We start from the raw sequence: 24,383 nt of genomic DNA on the forward strand, positions 1-24,383 counted from the left end.
CCAGGCTCACGCGCTCACCCCGGCCCCACCACCCGCCCTTCAGCCGCGGCCCGCCCTCCCGGGCGGGGAGGAGAATGCAAGAACCGCGATCGTCAGGACCCGCCCCTTCGCCTCCGCGAGCTGGCGGGCGGGCTGGCGGCGCCGGGAGGCGGGGCCGCGGCTGCCGGCTGGGTGCGCCTCGGCGGCCTCGGAGCTCGCAGACGCTCAGGGGAACATGGCGGCTGCGGAGCCGGCGGTCCTTGCGCTCCCCAATAGTGGCGGCGTGGGCGCGGGGGCGCCGTCGGGCACGGTCCCGGTGCTCTTCTGTTTCTCTGTCTTCGCGCGACCCTTGTCGGTGCCGCACGGCGCGGGCTACGAGCTGCTCATCCAGAAGTTCCTCAGCCTGTACGGTGACCAGATCGACATGCACCGCAAATTCGTGGTGCAGCTCTTCGCCGAGGAGTGGGGCCAGTACGTGGACTTGCCCAAGGGCTTCGCGGTGAGCGAGCGCTGCAAGGTGCGCCTCGTGCCGCTGCAGATCCAGGTGGGTCCTGCGGGAGGCCGCGCGCCTCCCTGTTCCCGAGTCTTCCCCGTGCTGTCCCCGTCCCCGTCCACGCCTTCGCCGCGCTCCTCAGGTGCCCCGAGCCGCCCGGGCCCCGGGCCCTGCACGAGTGGCTGAGTCCGAAGGGCTGCGCGGCTTTCGCAAGTTCCGGGGCCGGCTGGGGAATGCCCCGTCCAAAGGTGATGGTCACCAGCTATCCCCGGCGGGGACGTGGGCCTCGCAGCTGGTTTCAGCGCCCGCGAACGCCCCCACGTGTGTGGTCCTTGGTCGCCCGCAGTCGCTTTTTATGCCAGGAGCAGGTCCCAGTCAGTCTCCTGCGTAACCAAAGGGCTGTGCTGTAGTAGCTGTTTTTTTGGGGGGGTGATGGGTGATGCAGAATGGGGGGAAATGAGATTGTGGGAAGTACTGGTCTTAGGGTTTGTTCCTAGAGTTAAGTTAACCACTTGCGGAAACGCAAACTTCGGGAGTCAAACCCTTCCCCCAGCCCTCCGCCTTCCCAGGCTCTTGGGTCCTTGGGCTTAAGAGCGCCCTAACCTTAAGCAAATAACCATTTGCTTAGCCTCCTCTTAGTAAAGTGTCTACTGACTTGATTACATTTTGTCGCCTTTATTGAAAAAGTCATTTAACTCCAGGATTGTAATTCCTTCTTAAATACAAATACCCAACTTAAGCTAGACCTTGAGTTCCTGGGCCTGCTGGTTGGGATAGTTGTTCTACCTGAGGACTACTTACAAGCATTTATTTTAAGCTGTGCTCTCCTGCTAGGCGGGTTAATCTCCCGCCCTCTTTAGGATCAGAGCGTTCACTTGGCGAATTTGTATTTTGGAAAGGAAAGACTATAAGGTATAATTTAGGTAGTACACTGTCAATATCATTTCTTTAGCTGAGAAACTCCTTTCAGAAGACCAAACTGAAATGTGGGATTCGGGGATAAAAGAGATTTTAATATTTAAGGGCTTTCGCAGTGAGCGAAAATGACACTCATTTTCTTTCTTTTTTGTTTTTAGTTTTTATGGGCACATAATAGTTGTACATATATATAGGAGACATGATATTTTGTTTCAAGCATAAAGTGTAGTGATCAAATCAGGGTAATTGGAATATCCATCACCTCAAACATTTATCATTTGTTTGTTTGTTCCAAATTCACTTTTGTAGTTATTTTGAAATATACAATAAATTATTGTTAACTGTAGTCACCCTATTGTGCTTCTGAACACTAGACCTTATTCCTGTTATCTAACTTTGTTTTTTGTACCCATTAACAGTGCCATTTTCTGATGATTATTCCCTAGTTTTTTTCAGCTGTAGTTGGCAGCTGAATTGATGATGTTTCCTGTTACCCCAACACCTGTGCCAGAAGTGTCCAAAGCAGGTACTTTAGCTTGGATAAAGTTTCTGCATTCAGAGGACAAAGTCTGAGAGACTGCACTGTCTACCACTGGAGAACCTGGAACCGGGTACAGTGATCTGATACCCCAGAATCTGACCTGCTGCCCAGACAGGGAATTGCAGTTCTTAGGTGCTTAAGACTCCCCATTTTTATATCTTCCAGGGTTTTCGTGTCTGGCATCTCTCTGCAGCCTTCTTTGTCAGTCCTTTTACGTTACTGCTGCCAGAATACTCAGATGTTGGATGCACCTTCGAGAAGTCCGTTTATAAAGGCTAGAATCCAAATACTAACTGCAGAGGTCTGGGATTATACTTAGGATGCAGACTTCTTTATGAAGCATCTCCTGTTATGGCTGGGAGGGAGGCTGGGCTCTTATCTAAGATAATGCTATTCTAAACTAGCCCCCAGCTCTGTGAGAGTCCCCCCCATCCAAGGTAGGATTTTTATATTTGAAAATTTCAGGACCTTGGTCTGGCAGCTCTTAAAAACATTCTCGAAATTAATGAAATGTATGTACCTGAAAATGCTTGTACATTCTCAAAAGGCGTTGTGTAATTCTGGTCACCTGTGGCTTTTGAAATGTTTTGCTTGGTATAGATTATATATAGTTCATTTTTTTGTGAGGTTTAAAATAACAATAGCATTACTCTGTTCCATCTTCAAAAGATATTTTTTCCACCAACTGGTCTAATAATTCTTAAGCATTAGTTATATTTTTGCACTTACATAGTTTTTTATTTTTAATTCTTAAAATATTTTCTCTTCTATATTATCTCATTTTAGTAGTTACACTTTGAATTCTTCAGCCAGATGCCTTTCCTAGCTTAGAAGTAGACAAAGGAAAGGGACATATACATAGATATGTGCACAGTATATACTGTATATACCTCTGATACCTATTTATGTCTATATGAGAAGAGAGATATATACACACATACATGTGCATATGTGTGTATAATCTCAGAAAGTCATGATAATTCTCATGACTACTGTAGTATATCCTTTGTAACCTAACAGTATAATCCTAGAGACTTGGATGTTTTATGGTTATAAGAGACCATACGGTTCATTCCACAAACATGTGAGTGGCAGCTTTAAGTGCCTGGCACAGTGAATGCAAACTTGGATTTAATTCTTGTTCCTTACCTAATAAATGAAACTTTAACTTTGAAGAAGTGCAGAAGAACATAGGGAGGTGGAGGTGAGTAACTTGCTGCAGTTTACATGGCAAGTCTCCACATATGCCTGGCTAGCTCCTCCGCAAATGCGTGTGGAGGAGCTAGCCAGGCATATGCAGAGAGTCACTTACAGCCAAACACAGCACTACTGCTTGCATGTTTAATGAGAATTGAGCAGTCTGGAAAACAAGCCACAAACCTGAGCTCTTGTTTGTTTATTTGTCTTGATGCTGCTCCTTGTTCTTTGGAATAAATGCTTGTCACTTAGGAATACTCAAGGTGGCCCATCAGTAAGTACATGTTACTGGGGATGTTAGGCCCCTTCTTGAAGGCAGGGACAAAGAGCACAGGTTTGGCCACATGTAGTTCATTGCATAAATAGCGATTTATTATTTCTCCACACTTGGGCCCTGGAGCCTCTGTGGCCCTGGCTCACATACTGTTAGCCTAGAATGTATTCTTCATTTGCGCTGTGGTCTGAGTTGCCTTCATGCTTGTTCTGACAGCTGTGGCTGATGACCTTGTGAAACACAGTGGCTGCCTTTGCCACACACTGCACCCGTGCTTGTTAGTGGTTCTGAGAACTGATCCTTAAAACCCCCATTGCCAGTATTAGGCTGTGGTAAGTTTTTGGTGACTTCTTTTCTCAAATATTCTGTCAAAGTAACAATGTCTGCTGACAGCTCAGGTAGATGAAGGCATAGCTCATGTTTCATGCTTAGTTTGTATGTCTGCAGCTAAATGCTTGAGATCTGATGAATTTTGAGACACGGGAAAGAAGGTAAATGAGAGGATTATATAGTGGGAATTTAGGTCATTTTTATGACTTGAAAGTTTTAATTTTTCAAAAGGTATTTTCTAAGTTTTAACTAAAGGAAACATTTAACTATGGGAATTTACATAAATGTGATATCATGCCACCACCAGTGAATTTTCCAGCCTGTGGCCAGGAAAGACACAGCCTTGGGAGAAGGGAGGAGGAAATGGACAGTGTAAGAAGGATGCCAGTGAGGGGATTTTACTTCTGTACATAGCAGGGAAGGCTTTGGCAGCTTTCTGTGGCCAGAAGGTAAGGGCTTCCCAGGGAAGGTTATTTTGACCTTTTCCCAAAATGATTAACTGGCAGGGCATTTTGCTCCAGCTTTCATTTTCTTGGAAGTTTATTGCTATTATTATTATTTTAAACAGGGGCATGAACATTTTATAGCTAGAAGAGACTGACAGGTTCATGGTGGGAAGGGAGGGAAGGCAGGAGGAAAGGAACCTTGTCCGCCTTTGGCTTGATAGTTTGAAGGTAGTGGTTTTTGATTACAGGACCTTTGCCTCAGGAGCGTGGCAGGAAGAGTGGGTAGATGAGATAATGCTCAGTGAGGAGACAGCTGGATCCTGAGGTGGTTGTATTGTCTCCACCCCACTGGTTTGATGTGTGTCACTTAAAAAAATTAACATTCCAGAATAATACCTAAAGCATTGTATCCTTTTTTGCTCCTTGTGAATACATTAGAGCTACCTATAAATAAACTGTGAGAGTAGGAGCTATAATCTGAATTTTGAATTTTTTTTCTTGCATTTAGTTAACCAAGGGAATCCTAATGTAGATTCAAATGTTCTTGTGGTCCTGGGCTTGTCTAGCTTCACCTTCACCCCAGTCTGAGGCACAGTCTTAAGGAGTTCTTCAGTCCTTACCCCTGGGGTGGGTGGAGACAGCTGGCCTCTTTTGGGGATTTAGAAAACTCATACCTTATCTGATAGGCTAGGGTTGTAACCTTATGCCTGTGACATCAGTGTTTACAATGGGTGAATATGTTGTAAAAATAAGAGCCAGTAAGTATTATTTCACAGCCTAAACTAAAAAGTCCCAGATCTGTTTTTCCAGGAACAATCTTGTTTCAGTGATTTGGTAAGGTTTTGGTAACATCTGGAAATCTACTTTATGAATTACTTTATGATTCACTTTCCTTATTCTGCTTATTATGTTAACATAACAAGTTACGCAATGTTAGCATTCCTATATATATTTATAGGTTTCTAAAGGGATCTTAATTGTATTTATCCTCATTAGAGGGTAAGTTTTAACATATGCTGAGTTTTAGAGTATAGTTTTTCATATATGAGGGACATCAGAATAGCCTAATAAATTTATTGATTGATTATATGAAGCCCATTTAATCCTTGAAATACCCCTATAATGTAGATACTGTTTTCCTTGCTGTGTTATAGTAAGGAAATTGCATTTGGAGATACTTACCTAAGTTCATGTAATCGAAATTAGTGAAATTGAGATTTGGATTCAGATTCTAATGCCTACTGAGGCTTGTGCTATAAAGAGAATCATTGTAACCTGGGGGAGTCACATCACAGACCTCTATTGTGAGTTGACATTGGAGCCAGGCCTTACTATAGCTGTGGTCATCGGATTTCCTCAGAAACACTTGGGAGTGAAATAATGATCCCCCAGGTCCCCTTCCAGACTTTCTCCCAGGCAGATCATGCCTATTTTGTGACTCTAATTGACTACCAAATTTTTTAAACATCACATTTACAGTTTCAAATTTTAATTATTCCAAATCGCTATAGTAATTTGCTATGGGGCTGGGTGACGTGAAAGGTCTTTTGAGTATGAAATCTAAGGTCAAATCCCAGCTATGACAATTCTTAAGAAAGTGGACAAAATATTTATACTTGAATCTGATCTCTTAAACTCTTGCTTGAGGAAGCCATTGGCTGTGATCATGTTTTTGTATTTAAATATATATATATATATATATATTTGTATATGTATCGTGCAAATGTGTTTGTCAGACTGTGTAGGCATATAGATATATGAAGGTGTGTAGATACATATATTTATATGTGATTTGTTTATATTCCTTGAATATGCATAGATCTGTAGTTGCTATGCTTTTATTCCTGGTGACATTTGGTCCAGTCCACTTTTAATTTGCTGAGGCAGGACTGACTGTCTTACAGTTGCAACATGTAAAAGTTTGGCTACTGGCGATATTTTTAGTTACCTTAAAGATTTTGGTTTAAGAGAACTTCATGAGTCAAAGTAAGAAATTTCCGAAATGTAGAGAGTTGTGTGATTTTAACAGCCTGTTGGAATTAATGTGGATTTGGGGTGAGGATTTGGGAGGATTGGTTGGACATGATTAAAGTTTTTCAGTATGTTTTTGGTAGCCACAAAACTTCCTTTCTGTTTGTAAAGTATAGAAGTTATTCCCCCAACTACCATAGCATAGGGAGGCCATGAAAAAAAACCTTTTTATTTTAGAATAGCTTTAGATTTACAATAAAGTCGTAAAGATAGTACAGAGAGTTCCTATATTCCTGTACCCAGATTCCCTGTTGTTTTTTGCTTGTTTGTGAGACAGGGTCTTGCTCTGTTGCCCAGGCTGGACTGCAGCCTCAACCTCCCATTCTCAGAGGATCTCAGAGGTCCAGCCTCCTGAGGAGCCGGACCGCCAAGCTCAGTTAATAAAAAAAAAAAAAAAAAGAAAAGAGGAAAAGAAAAAAAATATATATATATATAAATAAAAAAATATATATATATATATATTTTGTAGGTTGGGTATAGTGGTTCATGCCTGTAATCCCAGCACTTTGGGATGCCAAGGCAGGCAGATCACTTGAGCCCAGGAATTCAAGACCAGCCTGGGCAATATGGTGAAACCCCATCTCTACTAACAGTACAAAAATCAGCTGGGTGCAGTGACGCACGCCTGTAATCCTGGCCACTTGGGAGGCTGAGGCACAAGAATCACTTGAACCGGGAGGTGGAGGTTGCAGTGAGCTGAGATTGCGCCACCGCACTCCAGCCTGAGCGACAGAGTGAGACTGTGTCTCAAAAAAATATGTTTTGTAGAGACAAAGTCTCACCGTGTTGCCTAGGCCTTGCTCTCGCAATCCTGGGCTTAAACGATCCTCCCACCTTGGCCTCCGAAGTGCTGGGATTACCAGCATGAGCCACCATGCCCAGCCAGATTCCCTAACATTAATATTTGATATTCCTGGAATGCATTTGTCACAACCAAAGAACCAACATTGGTACTTTACTGTTAACCACACTTTATTCATATTTCACTAGCTTTTCCCTTATGTCCTTTTTCTGTTCCAAAATCCAATCTAGGATACCAATTACATTTAGTTGTCTTGTCTCCTTTGACTCGTCTACTCTGTAACAGTTTCTCAGACTTTGTTTTTAATAACCTTGACAGTTTTAAGGAGCACTGGTCAGATATTTCGGTAGAATGTCCCTCAGTTTTGATTCATTTGATGTTTTTCTCATTGTTGGACCGGGGTTGTGAAATTTCAAGAGGAAGGTCATGGGGGTCATTCTCGTCGCATCATATCAAGGGTACATGTTATTATCATGATGTCCATTAATTACATTAATCTTGATCACCTGGCTGAGACATAGTCCTCAGGTCTCTCCACTGTAAAGTTACTCTTCCCCCTTTATACTCTACTCTTAAGAAGCAAAGTACTAAGTGCAGTCACATTTAAGAGGATGTTGGAAGTTAAACACCTCACACAGATACTCTCCACATTGTATTCAAGAGCATGTGGAGAATGTCTATGAAAGGTAGGGTATTTTTATTCCGTAAATTGTAACCTGTACTCTGCTTTAAAAACATTCCTTGCCACTGTATTCTCTGTGGTTTCTTTGTTTACTGAGTTTGTGGATGGTAAGTTCCTATAGAAGAGAGATTTCGCAGGGCAGTGAGGATTTTAGGGCTGTATTTTTTACCTCAATTTGTGTCTAATATGACACATCTGATGCGGTCCCCTGTCCAGAACTCATGGCTAAAGTGAAGGGCAGGAAACATCAGCTAGCAAGAACTGGAGACCACAACTGTGGATATTTAGGATTCCTGGGTAGGTAAGGATTTATTCCTTTAAACACCTCAACTTAAAAATGTCTTGACCATTTTATAATGTAGTCTGTCTGAAATATATAATTTAACAGTTTCTTAATTAGTGTGCTGGAATGATGTTATCCTAGTTTATAAGTTGGAACAGCTTGTTACTCCTCCACTGGAGGTCTAGACTGTAGCATTATTTGAGTTTTGATCTGTTTTTATTGTATTTTGAATCTTTTCTCTGTGAGCCATCATTTCTTGCTGCTATCAGTTTGCCTGCCTCCAGCGGTTTCCTTTCTGATTTGCTGTTTATAACCTTCTGTTAATTTAGAATCCAGACAATGAAACTTGTTAGGAATGTATACAGAGGTAGTCAATACAGTATAAAATAGGATCTGAGAGCTGGAATTCTAAGCAAGTGTAAGCTCTAAGCGTGTTAGTGAATGGCATCCACCACACTTATGCAACTGCCCAGGAATTTTATTTTTCATACTTTTTTTTTTTTTTTTTTTTTGCTGGTTCTCACCTGTTGTGGAATGGTGAGACTGGCTTAGTTGCATTACGGTTATTTCAGTAGGCCTGCTGCAGGCAAACTGCTTTATGTAGTGTGCCCTAAACACGTTGTGAATGCTTAGGAGTCCATTATTCAAATTTATAAAAATGTAGATATTGAGCCTTTTGAGTCAATATTTGATGTTTACAGATAATTTAGTGATTGGTTTTTAAAATAGTATCCTAAATGCACAAAAATTGGCCTTCCCAGCAATGCATTTATATTTATATATAGGATCCTAGTCACTGCTTTTGAAAATGACCAAAGTGGAGGCATAATACTTGCATTAAAAATTAAACAAAGAAACAGCCAAAGCTAGAATATATAATATGCTTGAGAATTTATTTTAATCATACTTTATTGGAAAAGTGGGAAAACCCTATACATAGAGTAAGAATTACAGGTGGCTCTCACATGGTAACATGAATTTGGTATTGGATTGTGCATGGCTAATTAATACACATCTATAGAGTCAGTACCAGAGGGAGATTAAAGTGCCAGGGTACTTCAGACCAGAACATAGATCAAACAAAGTGCAAACCAATTAGAACAGTTACATCATTAAGGATTAAATATTTCTTAATGGTTAATTTAATTCATGTAGTAATTGTTTCCGAAGAGTCAACCACCTGCAGAGACACTAAGGAGAGTCTAAGGCTGTGCTGGTGGTGCAGCCACACCATATAATCCAGACACAGACTCCTCTAGAATATTATTAATAATCGTTATCTGTAGGTGGTTTTAGGGGAAGCAAAATAGGATAATTAGAGGCATGATTTAAGGGAGCGGTTAGGAAGGGTGTTGATAGTGGTTCATTCAGGACCAGAACTTCCTGCAATTTGCAAAAGAAAGAAAAGCACCTCAGACTTTTAAGAATCCAGTGAGAGTAAATTCTCATATTTAGTGGTGATTTTTGCTTTTTGGTGGATCCATATTGAGCCCAAATTGTTATAGACCAACTACAGCAATTAATACGAGGTTTGGAAATCTATCCACTTTTCATCTTAATTCATTGACTTTCCTTATTGTGATAACTATAGTTTAAGAATGGAGATGTCAGATATGGGTCCCTTCCTTGTGAAGCAGACAACAGTTCATTTAACAGCAATGGTGTGCTTGGTATCATTTCGCTGCATTTTGTTTGAACTCTGAAAGTTATTCTTGAGAATAGCATTTGCATATTTCTATCTTGATAGCAGTAATTCTGGATTTGCTTCTGTTTTTTGTTTTTAGTTTTTATGTTCCTGCTACAGATATTTTAAGTTTTACTTTTTATACTTACAAGCAGCAACATCAGATTTTTTTCTATTGTAACACTTTTTCTGATTATAAAGAAACTTCTTTAAATAACGTTCAGGAAATCTGTTTAAATAACACTTGGAAAATAAAGGAATGATATAAAAAAAAGAAATTACCAACACCCCTAATTATATAACCACTTGTTAATATTGTAATGTACTACTACTTTTATTCATACTTTTACATTATTGAAATACTATTGAACTTCACTTTTGAAAAATTAACATTATGAGTATTTTTCCTTGCATGGTATGAATTCTTTGAAGACATATATACATATGTGTTTTAATTGGCTAAAGAATGTTTTGTCATGCGAATGTGTTAAAATGTGTTATACCATGTCTGTATTGTTGGTTGGTTCATTTCTGATTTCCACTATGAAAAGCAATTCAGAGAACATCTTTTTGGTTTTTTTTTTTCCTGTAATTCATATTTTTTTTTTTGGATAATAGCTGTAGAAATTGACTTACTGACTCAAACAATAGGACCATTTTTCTTCCTTTATTGACCTCCACTGAAAATAATTGTCATTGTATAACAAGTGCTAAGTCATTCTTTTTCTTTTCTCCTCAGCTCACTACCCTGGGAAATCTTACACCTTCAAGCACTGTGTTTTTCTGCTGTGATATGCAAGAAAGGTTCAGACCAGCCATCAAGTATTTTGGGGATATTATTAGTGTGGGACAAAGACTGGTATGCTTGTTTGTTTATTTGGTCGTATTTGCTGAATCATGATATATACTCATATGTACACATATATATGTATAGCTAATTGTTTTTGTGTTTGGTTATTTTTTTCAGTTGCAAGGGGCCCGGATTTTAGGAATACCTGTTATTGTAACAGAACAGTATCCTAAAGGTCTTGGGAGCACGGTTCAAGAAATTGATTTAACAGGTGTAAAACTGGTACTTCCAAAGACCAAGTTTTCAATGGTATTACCAGAAGTAGAAGCAGCATTAGCAGAGATTCCCGGAGTCAGGAGTGTTGTATTATTTGGAGTAGAAGTAAGTACCTGTTACTATGATTTAGGCACAATATTATTTATAGAAAACTCGATATTTGTGGAATATAATTTCGTAGATGGTATGCCATGTAGGCATAATGAGGAAAGATAGCCACCATGTATTATGTTCACTCTTTGCATGGCACTGATCTGAACCTTTTATAGCTGTTTATTTACTAAGTCCTTTACAGCCACGTGAGAGCTAAATACTCAGTAGTCTCCCCATATTAAAGAGGATACTAAAATACCGAGATGTTGTGTAACTGACTTGAATGTATGTAAGCTGATTAATTCTTGGTCCTGTATTTTTAACTACTACTTTTGGAACACATTTTCACCAAAGGCATTATTTTAATATATGTGTTGTAGGATTTCAGTTAGGTCATATTTTTGTGCTAGAAAATCCTTGGAGGTCATGTAGTTCATTGTCCTTCAAATCATGTATGTATCTTTTTACAGGGGAAAAATACTAATGGATTCTTATTGCTGATTTCAATTGATTTATTCCTAGCTTTTAAATAACTGTTAAACTAAAATTTTAAAAATTATGAAAAAAAACATTAAAACAGTGAAATCAAAATATTAATTTAATGTGATTTTGACAATTTGAAGGTAAGTTTTATAGTAGTGGATTTTAATAGTAGAAAGATACTTCCTCAGGCTTAGATGTGTGCTCAATATTTCTGTATTTTGACACAGTAAAGAAGAAGCCTGTTTTGTGTAAATAGGTCGTACCAAGTGCTGTTGCTGGCTTTGCACTTTTTTTTTTGCTTGTTCATCATCATTAGACCTTATGCTCAATCACAATTATCTTTGAGTAGTCCTACAATGCTAATTTTAATGAGGTGTCATTTGATAATTCTCCAAAACTCTCTTGTCATGTGAAGATAAAGTTGACATTGTGGCATCATTGAAATGTACTTTCATTGGTTGTAATACATGATTCAGTTATTGTTGAAGCCTGTTTTCACTCTATAGTGTCTGTTAATGAATTGTCACAAGTTAGTCCTTACAAAGATGGAATCTGTATAATACATTTGCTAATGATATGAACTGGGTGTTTTTTGCCTGTGTCATAAGTTATTTTTAACTTGGCCTACCTTTACTACAGAGTGCCCTGTAATGACTCAGTTTTCCCACTAAGTTCTCCGTCTGCAAGACTGCAGACTCATTCTTCATGTTGGACACTTAGGGTGAATGAAGAAATAAACTCAAAGTTGCACCAAAACTGAGTGCTAGTAATTCAGCTATGTGAAGGTCATCCAGACCACGTGAAGCAAAATCTTTAACAAATTCTTGTAGAACTCTAAGAATATGTTTAAGGTTCTTAGTATCAGAAACATTGGCCTAATTCAGTTCCTGATTTTACAAATGAATAAACCAAAGCCAGAGATACTGTTCTATGCTCCAGATTATCTAGCTAATCAGAAGCAAAACTAGATGTAGAACAGGGTCCTTAGATGATTTGTAGTGCTCTGTCTGCTTTATCATGTTGTTGTACATTTGTCAGCTACTGTTAGTTTATCATGTTATTACATACAATTTTTGTACTTTCCTACTAGACTCATGTGTGCATCCAACAAACTGCCCTGGAGCTAGTTGGCCGAGGAGTGGAGGTTCATATTGTTGCTGATGCCACCTCATCAAGAAGCATGATGGACAGGATGTTTGCCCTCGAGGTAATTGTCCTGCTTGGAAATAGATCATTTGTCAAGGTTTCCAAATAAATTAGAAGAATACTGGATGTTTAACAGTAATGAAATGTTTACCTCCTAAATTTGAGTTTGGTCTGGCAACATCAGGCTGATTGATTTCAACTGTATACTGACTGACCCTTAAGGCCTTACCACCATATCCTATTTTATGTCTCATTTTCTCCTTAGATCTAGGTTTCTAGCATTGCCACAAAGTCCTTTGCATCTTTCATCATATGTTTGCCCTAGTTTTATACATGAACTAGGAGATATTCCAAGAAGCCTAACCTAAACTGTTTAGAGGTTTGCAAATTAAAAATAGCTCAACTGGGTTTAACTCATTTAGCCAAAAGCTAGAGCAGAGCAGGCCTAACCTGGTTTAACATGTAGGGGACCTTCTGTATCTGCAGGTTCTATGTCTGTGGATTCAACCAACCACAGATAGAAAATATCAGAAATAAAAATAATAGAATAAATAGAATAGAATAGAAATAAAAAGCAATAAAAAATAATATCACAACAATGAAATAGAATGATAGTACAGAATAACATCTATTTACGTAGCATTTACATTGTATTGGGTATTATAAGCAATATAGAGATGATTTAATGTATACTGGATGTGCACAGGTTATATACAAATACTGTGCTATTTTATATCAGGGACTTGAGCATCTGTAGATTTTGGTATGGGGTGGGGTGGCATCCAGGAACCAATTCCTTGTGGATACTAAGAGATGACTATTAGATTTCCTCAGACTTGAATTTCTGGGACTAGGAGGTGTGTCATTGACTGTGGACACCACATCCACTGTTTTCATGGTACTCTGGCATTAGAGTGTCACCATGTCCCGTGGAATCAGGGAGTCTGTAATTCTCTGTCAACATTGCCCAAGAATAGGATGTCAAGCGTTTTCTTTTCCGAGACTGTTAAAAAGCAAACTACCACATAATCCTAGGAAATACTCACTCCATACTGTGGTTTAATCTCTCTCTCTCTCTCATATTTAGTTCTAATTTTGTAATAATTTTAAAGGAATGTGCATGTGAATTTAATTGCTGAGTTCTTTAACTGTTTGTTGAGAATGGGAAATACATGGGTTTGTTTTGTTGAGACCCTCCAGTGTCCTATGCACAGTCTGGCCTGTGAACCACCTTGTCTGTAGTAGGAATGCTAACTCATCCCTTTAGCCTAGTGTGTGGTAGTGGTAAGGTAGAGCAAATGAGAAAGGGGAGGGGCTTATCAGAGGAAAGAAGGGAGAAGAGTACAGGGCCACAGGGTGGTGGGAAGCAGGCAGGTAGCTGGCCACAGCAGTTGTTTTAGGGTCCTTATTGGCCCTCCCTTCTCTATTACTGCTGAAGCAGAATCCTATGTTGAAATTACAAATAGAAATTATTTATTTTGTTTAGCTATTTTCAAGTCCATTAGGCTATTAGATTCTCTGGTAGTTAGGTACTAAGTGTTGCTGCTGCTTCCAGTCTCAATGAAGACCTTTGATCCTTTTTTTTTTTTTTTTTCTTTTTGAGCGATGGAGTCTTGCTCTGTTGCCCAGGCTGGAGTGCAGTGGCGCAATCTCGGCTCAACTGCAAGCTCCACTTCCTGGGTTCAAGCAATTCTCCCTGTCTCAGCCTCCTGAGTAGCTGGGATTACAGGTGCCCGCCACCACGCCCGGCTAATTTTTGTATTTTTAGTAGAGTTGGGGTTTTGCCATGTTGGCCAGGCTGGTCTCGAACTCCTGACCTCAGGTGATCTACTTGCCTCAGCCTCCCAGAGTGCTGGGATTATAGGTATGAGCCACTGCACCTGGCCAGACCTTTAATCCATTCTTACAGTCATGAGTTAATCAACTCCTACTTTTCAAGTTTTCTTGGTAACCTGAGTTTAAACACTTCACTGTCAGGTCCTCACCACCTCAGCAAGCAGCTCTTTAAGCCACCGTGGATAGACCTTTATTGTAATGCTGAGGTCCAGAACTTTGGAGGTAAGAAATGAAAAACACAAAGCAAACTTCCTTGCTTGTAAAAAAGGACTTTTTTCCAAGGACTTTTTTCCTGCATTCATATTTTCTTAGATATGTCTTTGTTATGGCAACTTAATGACAAAATTTTGATTGGCAATTCTGTCTTTGCACAAGACTCAGATTAAAAACAATTCCCATCTGAACCATTCTTTGAGAGGCAGTCTGTAATCTTTCAGATTAGGAATCCACACAATGTGGGGATAATGTGGGTTTGCACGCAGGTTCTGGTGTTTTGTAAATTTGTGTCCTTGAACAAGTTGTGTAATCTCTATGCCTCAGATTTCTCATTGGTGAAATGGAAATGATAATACCGACAAGATGATAGGATTTTTGTGAGAATGGAATAAGATAATATATTGATAGCAGTTAGGGCAGTGCGTGACACAGTCGATACTCAGGTGTTAGCTGCTGCTTTTTTTGTTGTTGCTGATTGTTGTCTTCATGAGGTTAGTCACCAGAAATGTGTAAGTATATAGCATCTAAGACCCAGAAGGGACTAGCTCTTGGAAGTTCTGAGAAGGGAGGGAAATAATCTGTTTTCTGGGGTGGATTTAGAAGGACCTGGAGGAGCAGCGTTGCCTGGGGTTAAAGTGTTGAGGTTGAAAGGGAAAACCGATCATAGATGAGTCAGGTGGTGATTGATAGGGAAGACCTGCCTTACTGTAGATTTTTTTCCTCCTAGTCTTGATTTGATACAGAGGCAATTTACCTTGTTCCCAAAATTGAGGCGGGGGGCGGGGGGGGGGGGCGGGCGATGTTGAGTGTTCTGGTTTGTTTCCTTAAGTGTGAAAGTTAAAATACCATTGTGGTCCACTTCCCTTCCTCTCTATTCCTTTAGAACATAACTACTTAAGATAATTCCCAAGACTAGCTAAATTGCCTGTTAAGGTTATTTTAAGATTCATAGTTTGCATTATTGAAACTTCACTGTACCAGAGTCTGCGGCATGTGCTTTATTCAAGAAATGTTTTCTGGGTATTTGTCATCTGAAAGACATTACTTCTTTCAGTTAACAATTATAGAGTGCATGGAGAATAAGCGAATAAAATCCTCTCTTGACCTTGATGTCCTTGTACTTCTGGGGAGTTTTAGTGTTGCTTGGAAATCTCGTGGGTTTAGTCTTTTGCCCCCCCCTCTCTGAGGCTTTCATGACTTAGTGCACATGTATTTTTTAGGTTTGTGGGTCAGAGCAACCCTTCTTTTCCTTTGGCCTAGTTGGATTAGTTTTGCAAGTATAAGGGGAGAACTTTAGAAGTCTAATGCACAGGTATTCTTGTGCATTAAATGGCTGGAGTTTTAATTGCTCCATTTTAAGCCAGGAGAGAAAGTGGACTTGGGACCAGCACTGTCAGGGTGGTGGGCAGGGACCTGCTAGGTATGTTTGGAAAGCTCCTGCTGTTCTTTCTCTGCTCAGGCGCCTTCTTTGGTTGGGAAAGGGCAGGCACTGTGGGAACGGCTAAGAGCCAGATTGAAAACTATTGCGTTTGCTAAGCTACACCTTTCTCTAACACGGGTTCCTGGCTAGATTATTTTAAAACCCAGTCAGTGTTGGCCACATTTCAATCTTGAAACAAAGTAATAGAGTATGGGTTTCACTTTCCTAAAAGGTATTTCTGTGATGTACATTTCCCACTCTGCCCCTGCCATGGTCACCTGAGTCTCAGCATCACTGAGGCTTGTTAGGCTGTAATGGACCAGGCTCAGGTCAGTAGAGCACTAGGGAAGACTGAACATTGTAGACAGGCTTCTTCCAGGGTCACCAGATTCCTTCCTTAGACCTGGGAACATATTTCTCTCCTTCCTGCCTCACTAAGGAACTGGGGAGATTGTTGAGAACTAACCTTTATTGGCACATTGGAGTACATAGTGTAAAGCACTTTCACAGACATTGAAAGCCTATGATTTAGTCCTTGATTCAAACTGAATCATTGCAAGTCCATTGATTCAACAGTGAGCAGTAAGGAAGGCAGGGCTAGGCAGCTGGTGATGGGGAGAGCTGGACATGAATGAATAGACATTCAGTGCTGTTTTCACACAACTGGACTGCAGCTTATCACATTTATTATCTGCCTTTCTGTCTGAAGCAAGCACATGATCTTTTCATAGTTTTGAATGGTTTTGATATGATTAATCAGCTGACTGTAAAGCAAGGAGGAGGAAATTAGGGCTTCCAGAAGTCTTAAAAAAATCCTCAGAGATAACTCACCCCTGGTATGTGTCTAAGCATACGGCCTTACCCCAGGCCCCCAACCCCCATAAATACCTGCTGTTTTTGTTTTGTTTTGTTTTTAAAAATAACTGCCAAGTTCTGGTTAGCTGCCCTGCACCCTTTTCTGTACTGGTCGTTGAGGTCCAAGCTTGCTTTCTGACAAGTAGGTTGTGGCTTATACTTCCTTCTACTTCATTACGGATAAAAATAAAGAGTCTGCCAGTGGAAAGGTTCAGTCTGCTGATGTACAGCTATTGAAGGAAGACTGACTTACACTCTGCAAGTATATTTAGCTATGCAAGTGCTTCCTGGGTTTTTTCCTCTGACTTGCCTAGGAATTGTTTCCAACCACTTCCTCTTTCATGCGTTTTACATATATGCTTTTTGTGATAACAGTTTGTGTCTTTTTTTCCCTGGGATTTCTGATAACACATAAATCCAGAGAATGAATCTGTGCTATAGAATTCTTCTATTTTCCTCCTTTCCTCCCTTTCCCCTTTCCCCCTGACTTTGCTCTCTTCCCTGCCTTCCTTCCCCTTTCTCTTCTCCTTTCTCTCTCTTTTCCTCCTTGAGATTTCTGTCCTTAGTATTATGATTACACTGGGGCAGTTTGGCAAGGACATTCTTGACCTGTCAGTGAAACTTTACACAACCTTGAATTTTACACTCTTGTTTAGTGGTACTAAAATGTTTATGATGGCAGCAGTAGTGATGGTTCCCTTATCATCCAGGGGGTCTCTTCACACAGAGAGAGATCTTTTAGCACCGGTCATTTCTAAACAAGGGTACTCTTAATTATAGGAAGGACTCCTATGCTATAGGTCAGATGTTTGGGTGCAGTAAAAAGAAATTAAGAACCATCATTTTAATTCTTATAGTAGTTTTAATCCAATTAAACAATTTATATGAAATTTGATAGTAAATTACTAATGTAATGTTCTAGCAGCTACAGTTATATCCATAACACAGCTAATGGAGCTTTAGAAACATTACACACCCGTCCATTTTTAAAACATGAAGAGCTACAAAATGCCAGGAGTGCCAGGCATAAGTATTAATATGCATCACGATCTCATGTATTATCAGTTAAACTACAGAGGGGGAAAAGTGGACCGAGGCACCTTTTAAAAAATCTCAGTAGTAGAAATAGAAATAAAAGTTTAATAAATTTAGAAGTCACAAGCAGCCCTCATTTGAGTCAACGAATGAGTAAGAGATGAAGCACAAACCTGCCAGTAGTGTTCAGGAAATAGCAACAACTAAATGTCCAGATGTTCAATGACAGGCATATAGTAAAACCCATTCTTTTTCTTTCTCTTATCTCATGTTTTACAGTCATTAGCCTTGATGACTCTCCTGTTCTGGGCACACATGTCATAACATTGGCTACCTTTTCCCTTTTACTTATTCCTAGTCCATTTTACTAATATTAAGAATAATAATATTGACTTTGTGGTATGGCCGGTCTTGAAATCCATCCCCATCACTGAACTTGACGGTATGGCTGGGAATCATGGTTTCAGTAAAGGACACTAATTATTGCATCCCAGGATAGTCTTACTCTTTCAAAATAGTGTTCATTCTCATGCTCATTTCTTGATTTGCCTTTATCTTTTTGTTCAAGCGTCTTGCTCGAACTGGGATCATAGTGACCACGAGTGAGGCTGTTCTGCTTCAGCTGGTAGCTGATAAGGACCATCCAAAATTCAAGGAAATTCAGAATCTAATTAAGGCGAGTGCTCCAGAGTCGGGTCTGCTTTCCAAAGTGTAGGACATTTGAAGAACTGGTATGCTACCCACTGGTGAAGGACAGTCAGGTGAAGGACTGCAAGCCCACACAAGCTCTTCTTATCTCTACTAGAATTAAAATGTTAAGTCAAAAACGGCTCCTTTTTTGCGCCTCTTAGTGAAACTTAACCAGCTAGACCATTTGGGTACCAGCATTTAGTTACAAATGTCAAAGGCTTCTGGTGCTGCTTACCTTCCTTTTTTGTTAATGTGCTTTTATTTATTAAAAAAATTATAATGAAGGTGCCTGTTTTGTCTATACTGTGTACTCTGATCGTATCTTTCAAAAGTGCAGACTCTTGTGAAGTTTTCTTAAATTGTGCACTTTAAAGAAAATGAAGTACCAATAATGATTTCACTTTTATATTACTGTAAGATGTTATATTGTTAATGTGGATGTAGTGCTTTTACTTTACAGATTGATTGGAATAAGATTATTATATATGAATTTACCCACAGGACTCTGGATCATGTTACCCACTCCCCTCACAATGTTGTCCACTTACTGAGTGAGTTGCATTGATGTGTCCATACCAAATGATGTTGAATAATTACATATCTTTCTTGATTACACCGATTTCTTATTTCGGTCACTGTTACTAAATCTCTGTTAATGTTCTGTCTTTTAACTGAATCTTTTACCGAGAAAAGCTCATTGGATCATTGTTTAAATTTGTAAACAGATGGGATAGAAGGGTTTGCAATGCCATATTATTGGTGGAGGGCTGTTTTAACATCTTTGAAGTGTGACTTTAGCTGAGTATCTTTACAACCATCTTGAATATGTCTTCTAGTGTCCACAAGATTTAGCAAAAAGATAAAGCCTGGGTAGAATATCGTTTTAAAATGTTCATGTTCTGTTCTATATTTTCTCCACCTGCTCTCCAAATATTGTAATGCAAAAAGTATCAGTAATGATCTGGTAGTATTAATTTTGTGGTCATTGTTACTCTTCGATACATTTTTTTCGTTAAATACTTATTAGAGGGTTTTGAAATGTTTTTCAAATATGTGAAATGTGGAACATTGCTGTCTTTTATATTAAAGTAATTAAAATGTATTGTGATTGAAATTATTTTGTCCTCCACAAGATGGCTCTATGAGTATTCTTCCAGGATTCTAATATTTATTTAAGGTAATAAAATCTTGATATTTATAATCTTTCAACTCATGGGAGTTTTCAAAGAAGGAAAATCCTTTGTAGATAGGGGCAGATGGATTTTACTAAAGGGTGAAAGGCCTTCTTCATTAAGAGCAGTAGATTTTTTTATTTTTCCTATTGGCAGTGGTAACAAATAGCAACCTGGTATGTTTAAATACTTTTTTCCAACCATTTATGTGTCAAAAAGTGTCAAAAAAGAGGAATCAAAGCTTTCTGCACCTTTAAAAAGTTTTTATTAAATTTAACCTAGTGCTTCTCAAACTTTAATATGAATGCAGATTATTTGAGGATCTTGTTAAAATGCTGATGCTGACTCAGTAGGTCTCTTGTGCAGCCTGAGGTGACAGTTCACATTTCCAAAAAGTGGACAGTTTCCACTAGTGCTGTTCAGAAAGGACCATATTTGAAATAGCGAGAATTTAACTCACAAACAACTGTTTTCCTCCACTGCACCCCCAAACCTTTCAGGGCTCAGTGAAATACCAGCACAGTGAAGCCTTTTCACAGATGAAACCAATTATGTGACGCCAGATTGATTTCCCCTGGCTTCCATAACAAACTATTATACCACAAACAGTGTCGTAAAACAACACAAGTGTATTCTCGCAGTTCTTTGGTTAGAATTCTGAAATGAGTCTCAGTGGGATAAGATCAAGGTATCAGTAGGGCTGTGTTCTTTTCTGGAGGCTGTACGGAAGAAGCTATTTCCTTGCTGCTCTGTGCTTCTAGCATTCACCCATTTTTTTTTTTTTTTTTCTTTTTTGGCCCCATTTCTACCTGTTCTAAGCCAACAAAGGTGTATCTGGTTCTTCTTATGTCACATCTGTCTGACTCGTTCTTCTGTCTTCCTCATTCTGACTTAAGAGCTCATGTGATTTAAGATCAGCTGATCAGAACGTTATTCCACCTGCAACCTAAGTTTTCTTTTGCTATGTAACAACATATTCACAGGTTCCAGGGATTACAACATTAACATCTCTGGTGGCCACTCTGTATAACACAGATACCACCATGTGGTTTAGTATTTTATTTCATTTTGTCGTTTGTCGTATTTCCATCTTTCCCGCGATATTATAAACTCCCTGAAAGCAGAGATTGTGCATTATATATAGTCATTTTGGAAACATTTTGAAGACCCACTAGGTTCTAAACATTGTGTTTTGTGCTGAGGATAAAAATATGCCCCTAGGAAACTTATGATGTGGCACAAAATCAGATACAATTCTCAGTAAATGTGAATTGAATTAAATCATATCAGAGGTCCAGGAATGTCAATATAATACTAAAGTTCAGAATAACTGTGAATTCTGCCTTCTCTCTTGGTTTGTACTTCGTGCCAAGCAGGTCACTGACAAGGCTTTATTATTACAAAAAAACCAAATTGATTTTAATGCATTAGGCCTTGAAATTGGAAGCATCTGTAACTTTGTAGGATAATGAAATTCCTTCAACTGATATAAATAGAGAACTTGACTACATAAGCAAAAGAGTAGTCCCGTGTGTTGGATTGCAAGGGGATGGGAGCAGGAGCAAGAGGATTCACTTATTGAAATGCTAAAACATCTGTAGAGACTTACTCTAAAATTAAAGTGATAACTTATTCCAATCAGGAAACGAAATACCCTGTTATATCCATTAAAGTAATACGTTTCTCAACGTGGAATATATTCCCTCTCTAAAAGTTGATGTTTGTGTGAATATGACTTTAGAGCTGGGTGGAACTATAAAGATCATGATCTCAAAGGTCCATTTCAGCTCCCAAATTCTAAAATGGTTTTATTTTACAGACACAGCGAGTGAGGCCCAGAAATAAATGACTTTTCCAAAGTTGCACAGCAGGATGAGAACTGAGGTTACTTAATTCCCTGTCCTGTACTTTCTTACCTTAAGTGATAATGCTAAGGATTATCGAAGAAAAGAGAGAGGAACAATAAATATATACAAAAGAGTATGCATTTTACAGTTTCTGTAACAATAATTTTGATTGGCAAAGCTAATGGGATATACTCATACTGCTAATAACTTTCTCTGGCTATAACCTTCAATCTAGGCTTATTTCTTCCTTGATGATTTTCTTTAAAGCACATTTCCTAACTAATTTGGGGGAATGGCTAAAATACATGAAAATTAGTCATTTTCATTATTAATTTTGAATTAATTTTCCCACACCATTAAATTGATTAGTGCTTCCTTAGTCCTCCACGGAGCATTCTTTCACCATGTAAACTTTGATTTAAAATATTTTAAAAATCGTTAGGCTACCATAATGAGATTTATCAATTACCTAGATATGATTGAACTGAATTTTTTAAATATGTGGAGTTGGCTTTTAGAATTCTTAGGTTGCTTTCCTTTAAGTTGTTCCTAAGTTTTACTTATTGTACCTGAACAGCAGACCATCTTATCAAGAAAACTTATTTTTGGAAGACAGGCTACTTGATGTATGTTAAGAGAGTAGTTCTTAAATGTTCGTACGCATGCACACACACACCTGTGAGATGATGGCTTTGCTGTGGCAATTATTTTACAGTATATATCATATATCAAAATAGCATACACTAAATATTTGCAGTGTTTGTCAATTATATCTCAGTAATGCTGGGAAAAAAATTCAGCATTGCATTTATATACTTAAAGATTTTTGACCTGCAGTATGTAAATAACCTATTAATTCCTGTTGGAGAGATTATAATCTTGATTTGCTTGCTGTAGGAAACAATTCTGAAATGGACCCCGAGTCCCACGTCTCTGGTATACACACACCTCCTCCTGATTATGCAATCAAGTGCTAGTGTAGGTACCTAGGTAACAGGTGTGAAGAGTTTTTTGCTGAGGCTTTTTGAGGTGAGTGATTTAGCACACACCCTAAATATTTACAATGTTTGTCAACTAGATCTCAATAATGCTAGGGAAAAAAATTCAGCATTGCATTTATATACTTAAAGATTTTTGACTTACAGTACATAAATAACCTATTTTTCCTATTGGAGAGATTGTAATCTTGATTTGCTTGCTGTAGGAAACAATTCTGAAATGGACCCCAAGAGTCCCACTTCTCTGATATACACACACCTCCTCTCAATTATGCAATCAATGCTAATCTAGGTAACTAGGTAACAGGTGTGGAGAGTTTTTGCTGAGGTAATGAAGGTCTCAAAGCAGTTTACCTTAAAATAGGGAGACTAGCTTGGTGGTCCTGAGCTAATCAGGTGAGTCTTTAAAAGGGACTGGGCTCTAGCTGTCTAGAGAGATTCTAAGAGTGAGGGGTCTCCGGCAGGAGGGAGATTCCCCCTTGTTATCTTTGAAGATGTAAGAGACCACATGGTAAAGATGTGAGGATCCTCCATCATTTGGAAGAAGGCCTTTGCCAGCAAGGGAGTAGGGACCTAAATCGTATAACCACCATCACTTAATTCAGCAAACAACTTGAAGGAACTTGAAAAGAGATTCTTCCCCAGAGCCACCAGGTAGAAGTGAGGCCTGGCTGACACCTTGATTTCCGCCTCATAAGACCGTGAGCAGAGAATCGCCATGCTGTGCCTGTACTTCCACCTACAGAACCATGAGGTAATGAATTTGTGTTTTAAGCTGATACATTTGTGGTAATTTGCTGCGCAGCAATAAAAAAATGAATACTTTTGTATTTGGCTTTTTAAAAAAATCGCAATCATTTTTACCTGAGGAGAGAGCTGTCTTCCTAAACATGCAGGACTTCAGGTGGATATTATTAGGCTCACTTAGTGTTTGCAATAAAATGAACTTTTTCCCCCAATTAAATAAAAGCATTGTTTTTGAAATGAGTCCTTGTCAGAAAACTGGGTGTAGTCGTTTTTTTTTAAATTTTAATAACAAGCAAGGATGTCTTAAGAAAACAAGAGTGTGGAACAGTATTGTGAAAAGCAGGAGTTTCCTACTCCTTCCCTTTACTACCCTGCCCCTTATTCTTCCCTGGAAGAAACCACTCTAACAGACTTTTTGTCCTCCTCTGCCAACTGCCTTCATAACTGAATAGTATGCTTATGAAAGGTGTTATTTAAACTTTTAGTTAATGTCTAATTGTTTCCCCTGGAAGATGAGGATTTTGGCTTACTTGCATTGTCTTATCTCCACATTGCTCCTCCCTGTATCATCATTCATGCAGTGTAGTTATATTTTCAGTTGTACTATCTATGTTATTTGGCAGAATCTACCTGTTTTTCTTGTCCTGGACATGGACATCTCTGTGGACTGTTAATCTGCCTACCACAGACGATAACTGAGATCTCCCTAAAGGTTCAGGTCCCAAGCTGGGCTCCTTATCACTGGTTTCCTGGCATGGGCTCCCGTCTCCAACATCCTTTAAGTCCTGGATTCAAAGAGTCAGAGACATGTCACAGCACAGGTGATAACTGCAGAACAGGAAAAGGCAGAAACCTCCTCCCTTAAAGAGAAGGATAATTTTTTTTTTTTTTTTTTTTTTTTGAGACGGAGTCTCGCACTGTGTCACCCAGGCTGGAGTGCAGTGGCGCGATCTCGGCTCACTGCAAGCTCCGCCTCCCAGGTTCACGCCATTCTCCTGCCTCAGCCTCCGAGTAGCTGGGACTACAGGCGCCCGCCACCTCGCCCGGCTAGTTTTTTGTATTTTTAGTAGAGACGGGGTTTCACCATGTTAGCCAGGATGGTCTCGATCTCCTGACCTC

The 24,383-nt window shown here is 39.3% G+C and overlaps 1 protein-coding gene across 1 annotated transcript; it reads left to right on the plus strand.

Annotated features, from left to right (window-relative positions):
• Positions 1–105: 105 nt before the first annotated feature.
• On the plus strand, positions 106–19,602 carry ISOC1 (isochorismatase domain containing 1). Its single transcript, XM_003900065.4, has 5 exons — positions 106–523; positions 10,400–10,519; positions 10,628–10,831; positions 12,393–12,509; positions 18,379–19,602. Exons 1-5 carry the CDS (start codon positions 215–217, stop codon positions 18,523–18,525), a joined length of 897 nt encoding a protein of 298 aa, XP_003900114.1. The 5' UTR covers positions 106–214; the 3' UTR covers positions 18,526–19,602.
• The last annotated feature ends 4,781 nt before the right edge of the window (positions 19,603–24,383 follow it).

The sequence above is a fragment of the Papio anubis genome, chromosome 5 (genome assembly GCF_008728515.1).
Source record: "Papio anubis isolate 15944 chromosome 5, Panubis1.0, whole genome shotgun sequence".
NCBI lineage: Eukaryota > Metazoa > Chordata > Mammalia > Primates > Cercopithecidae > Papio > Papio anubis.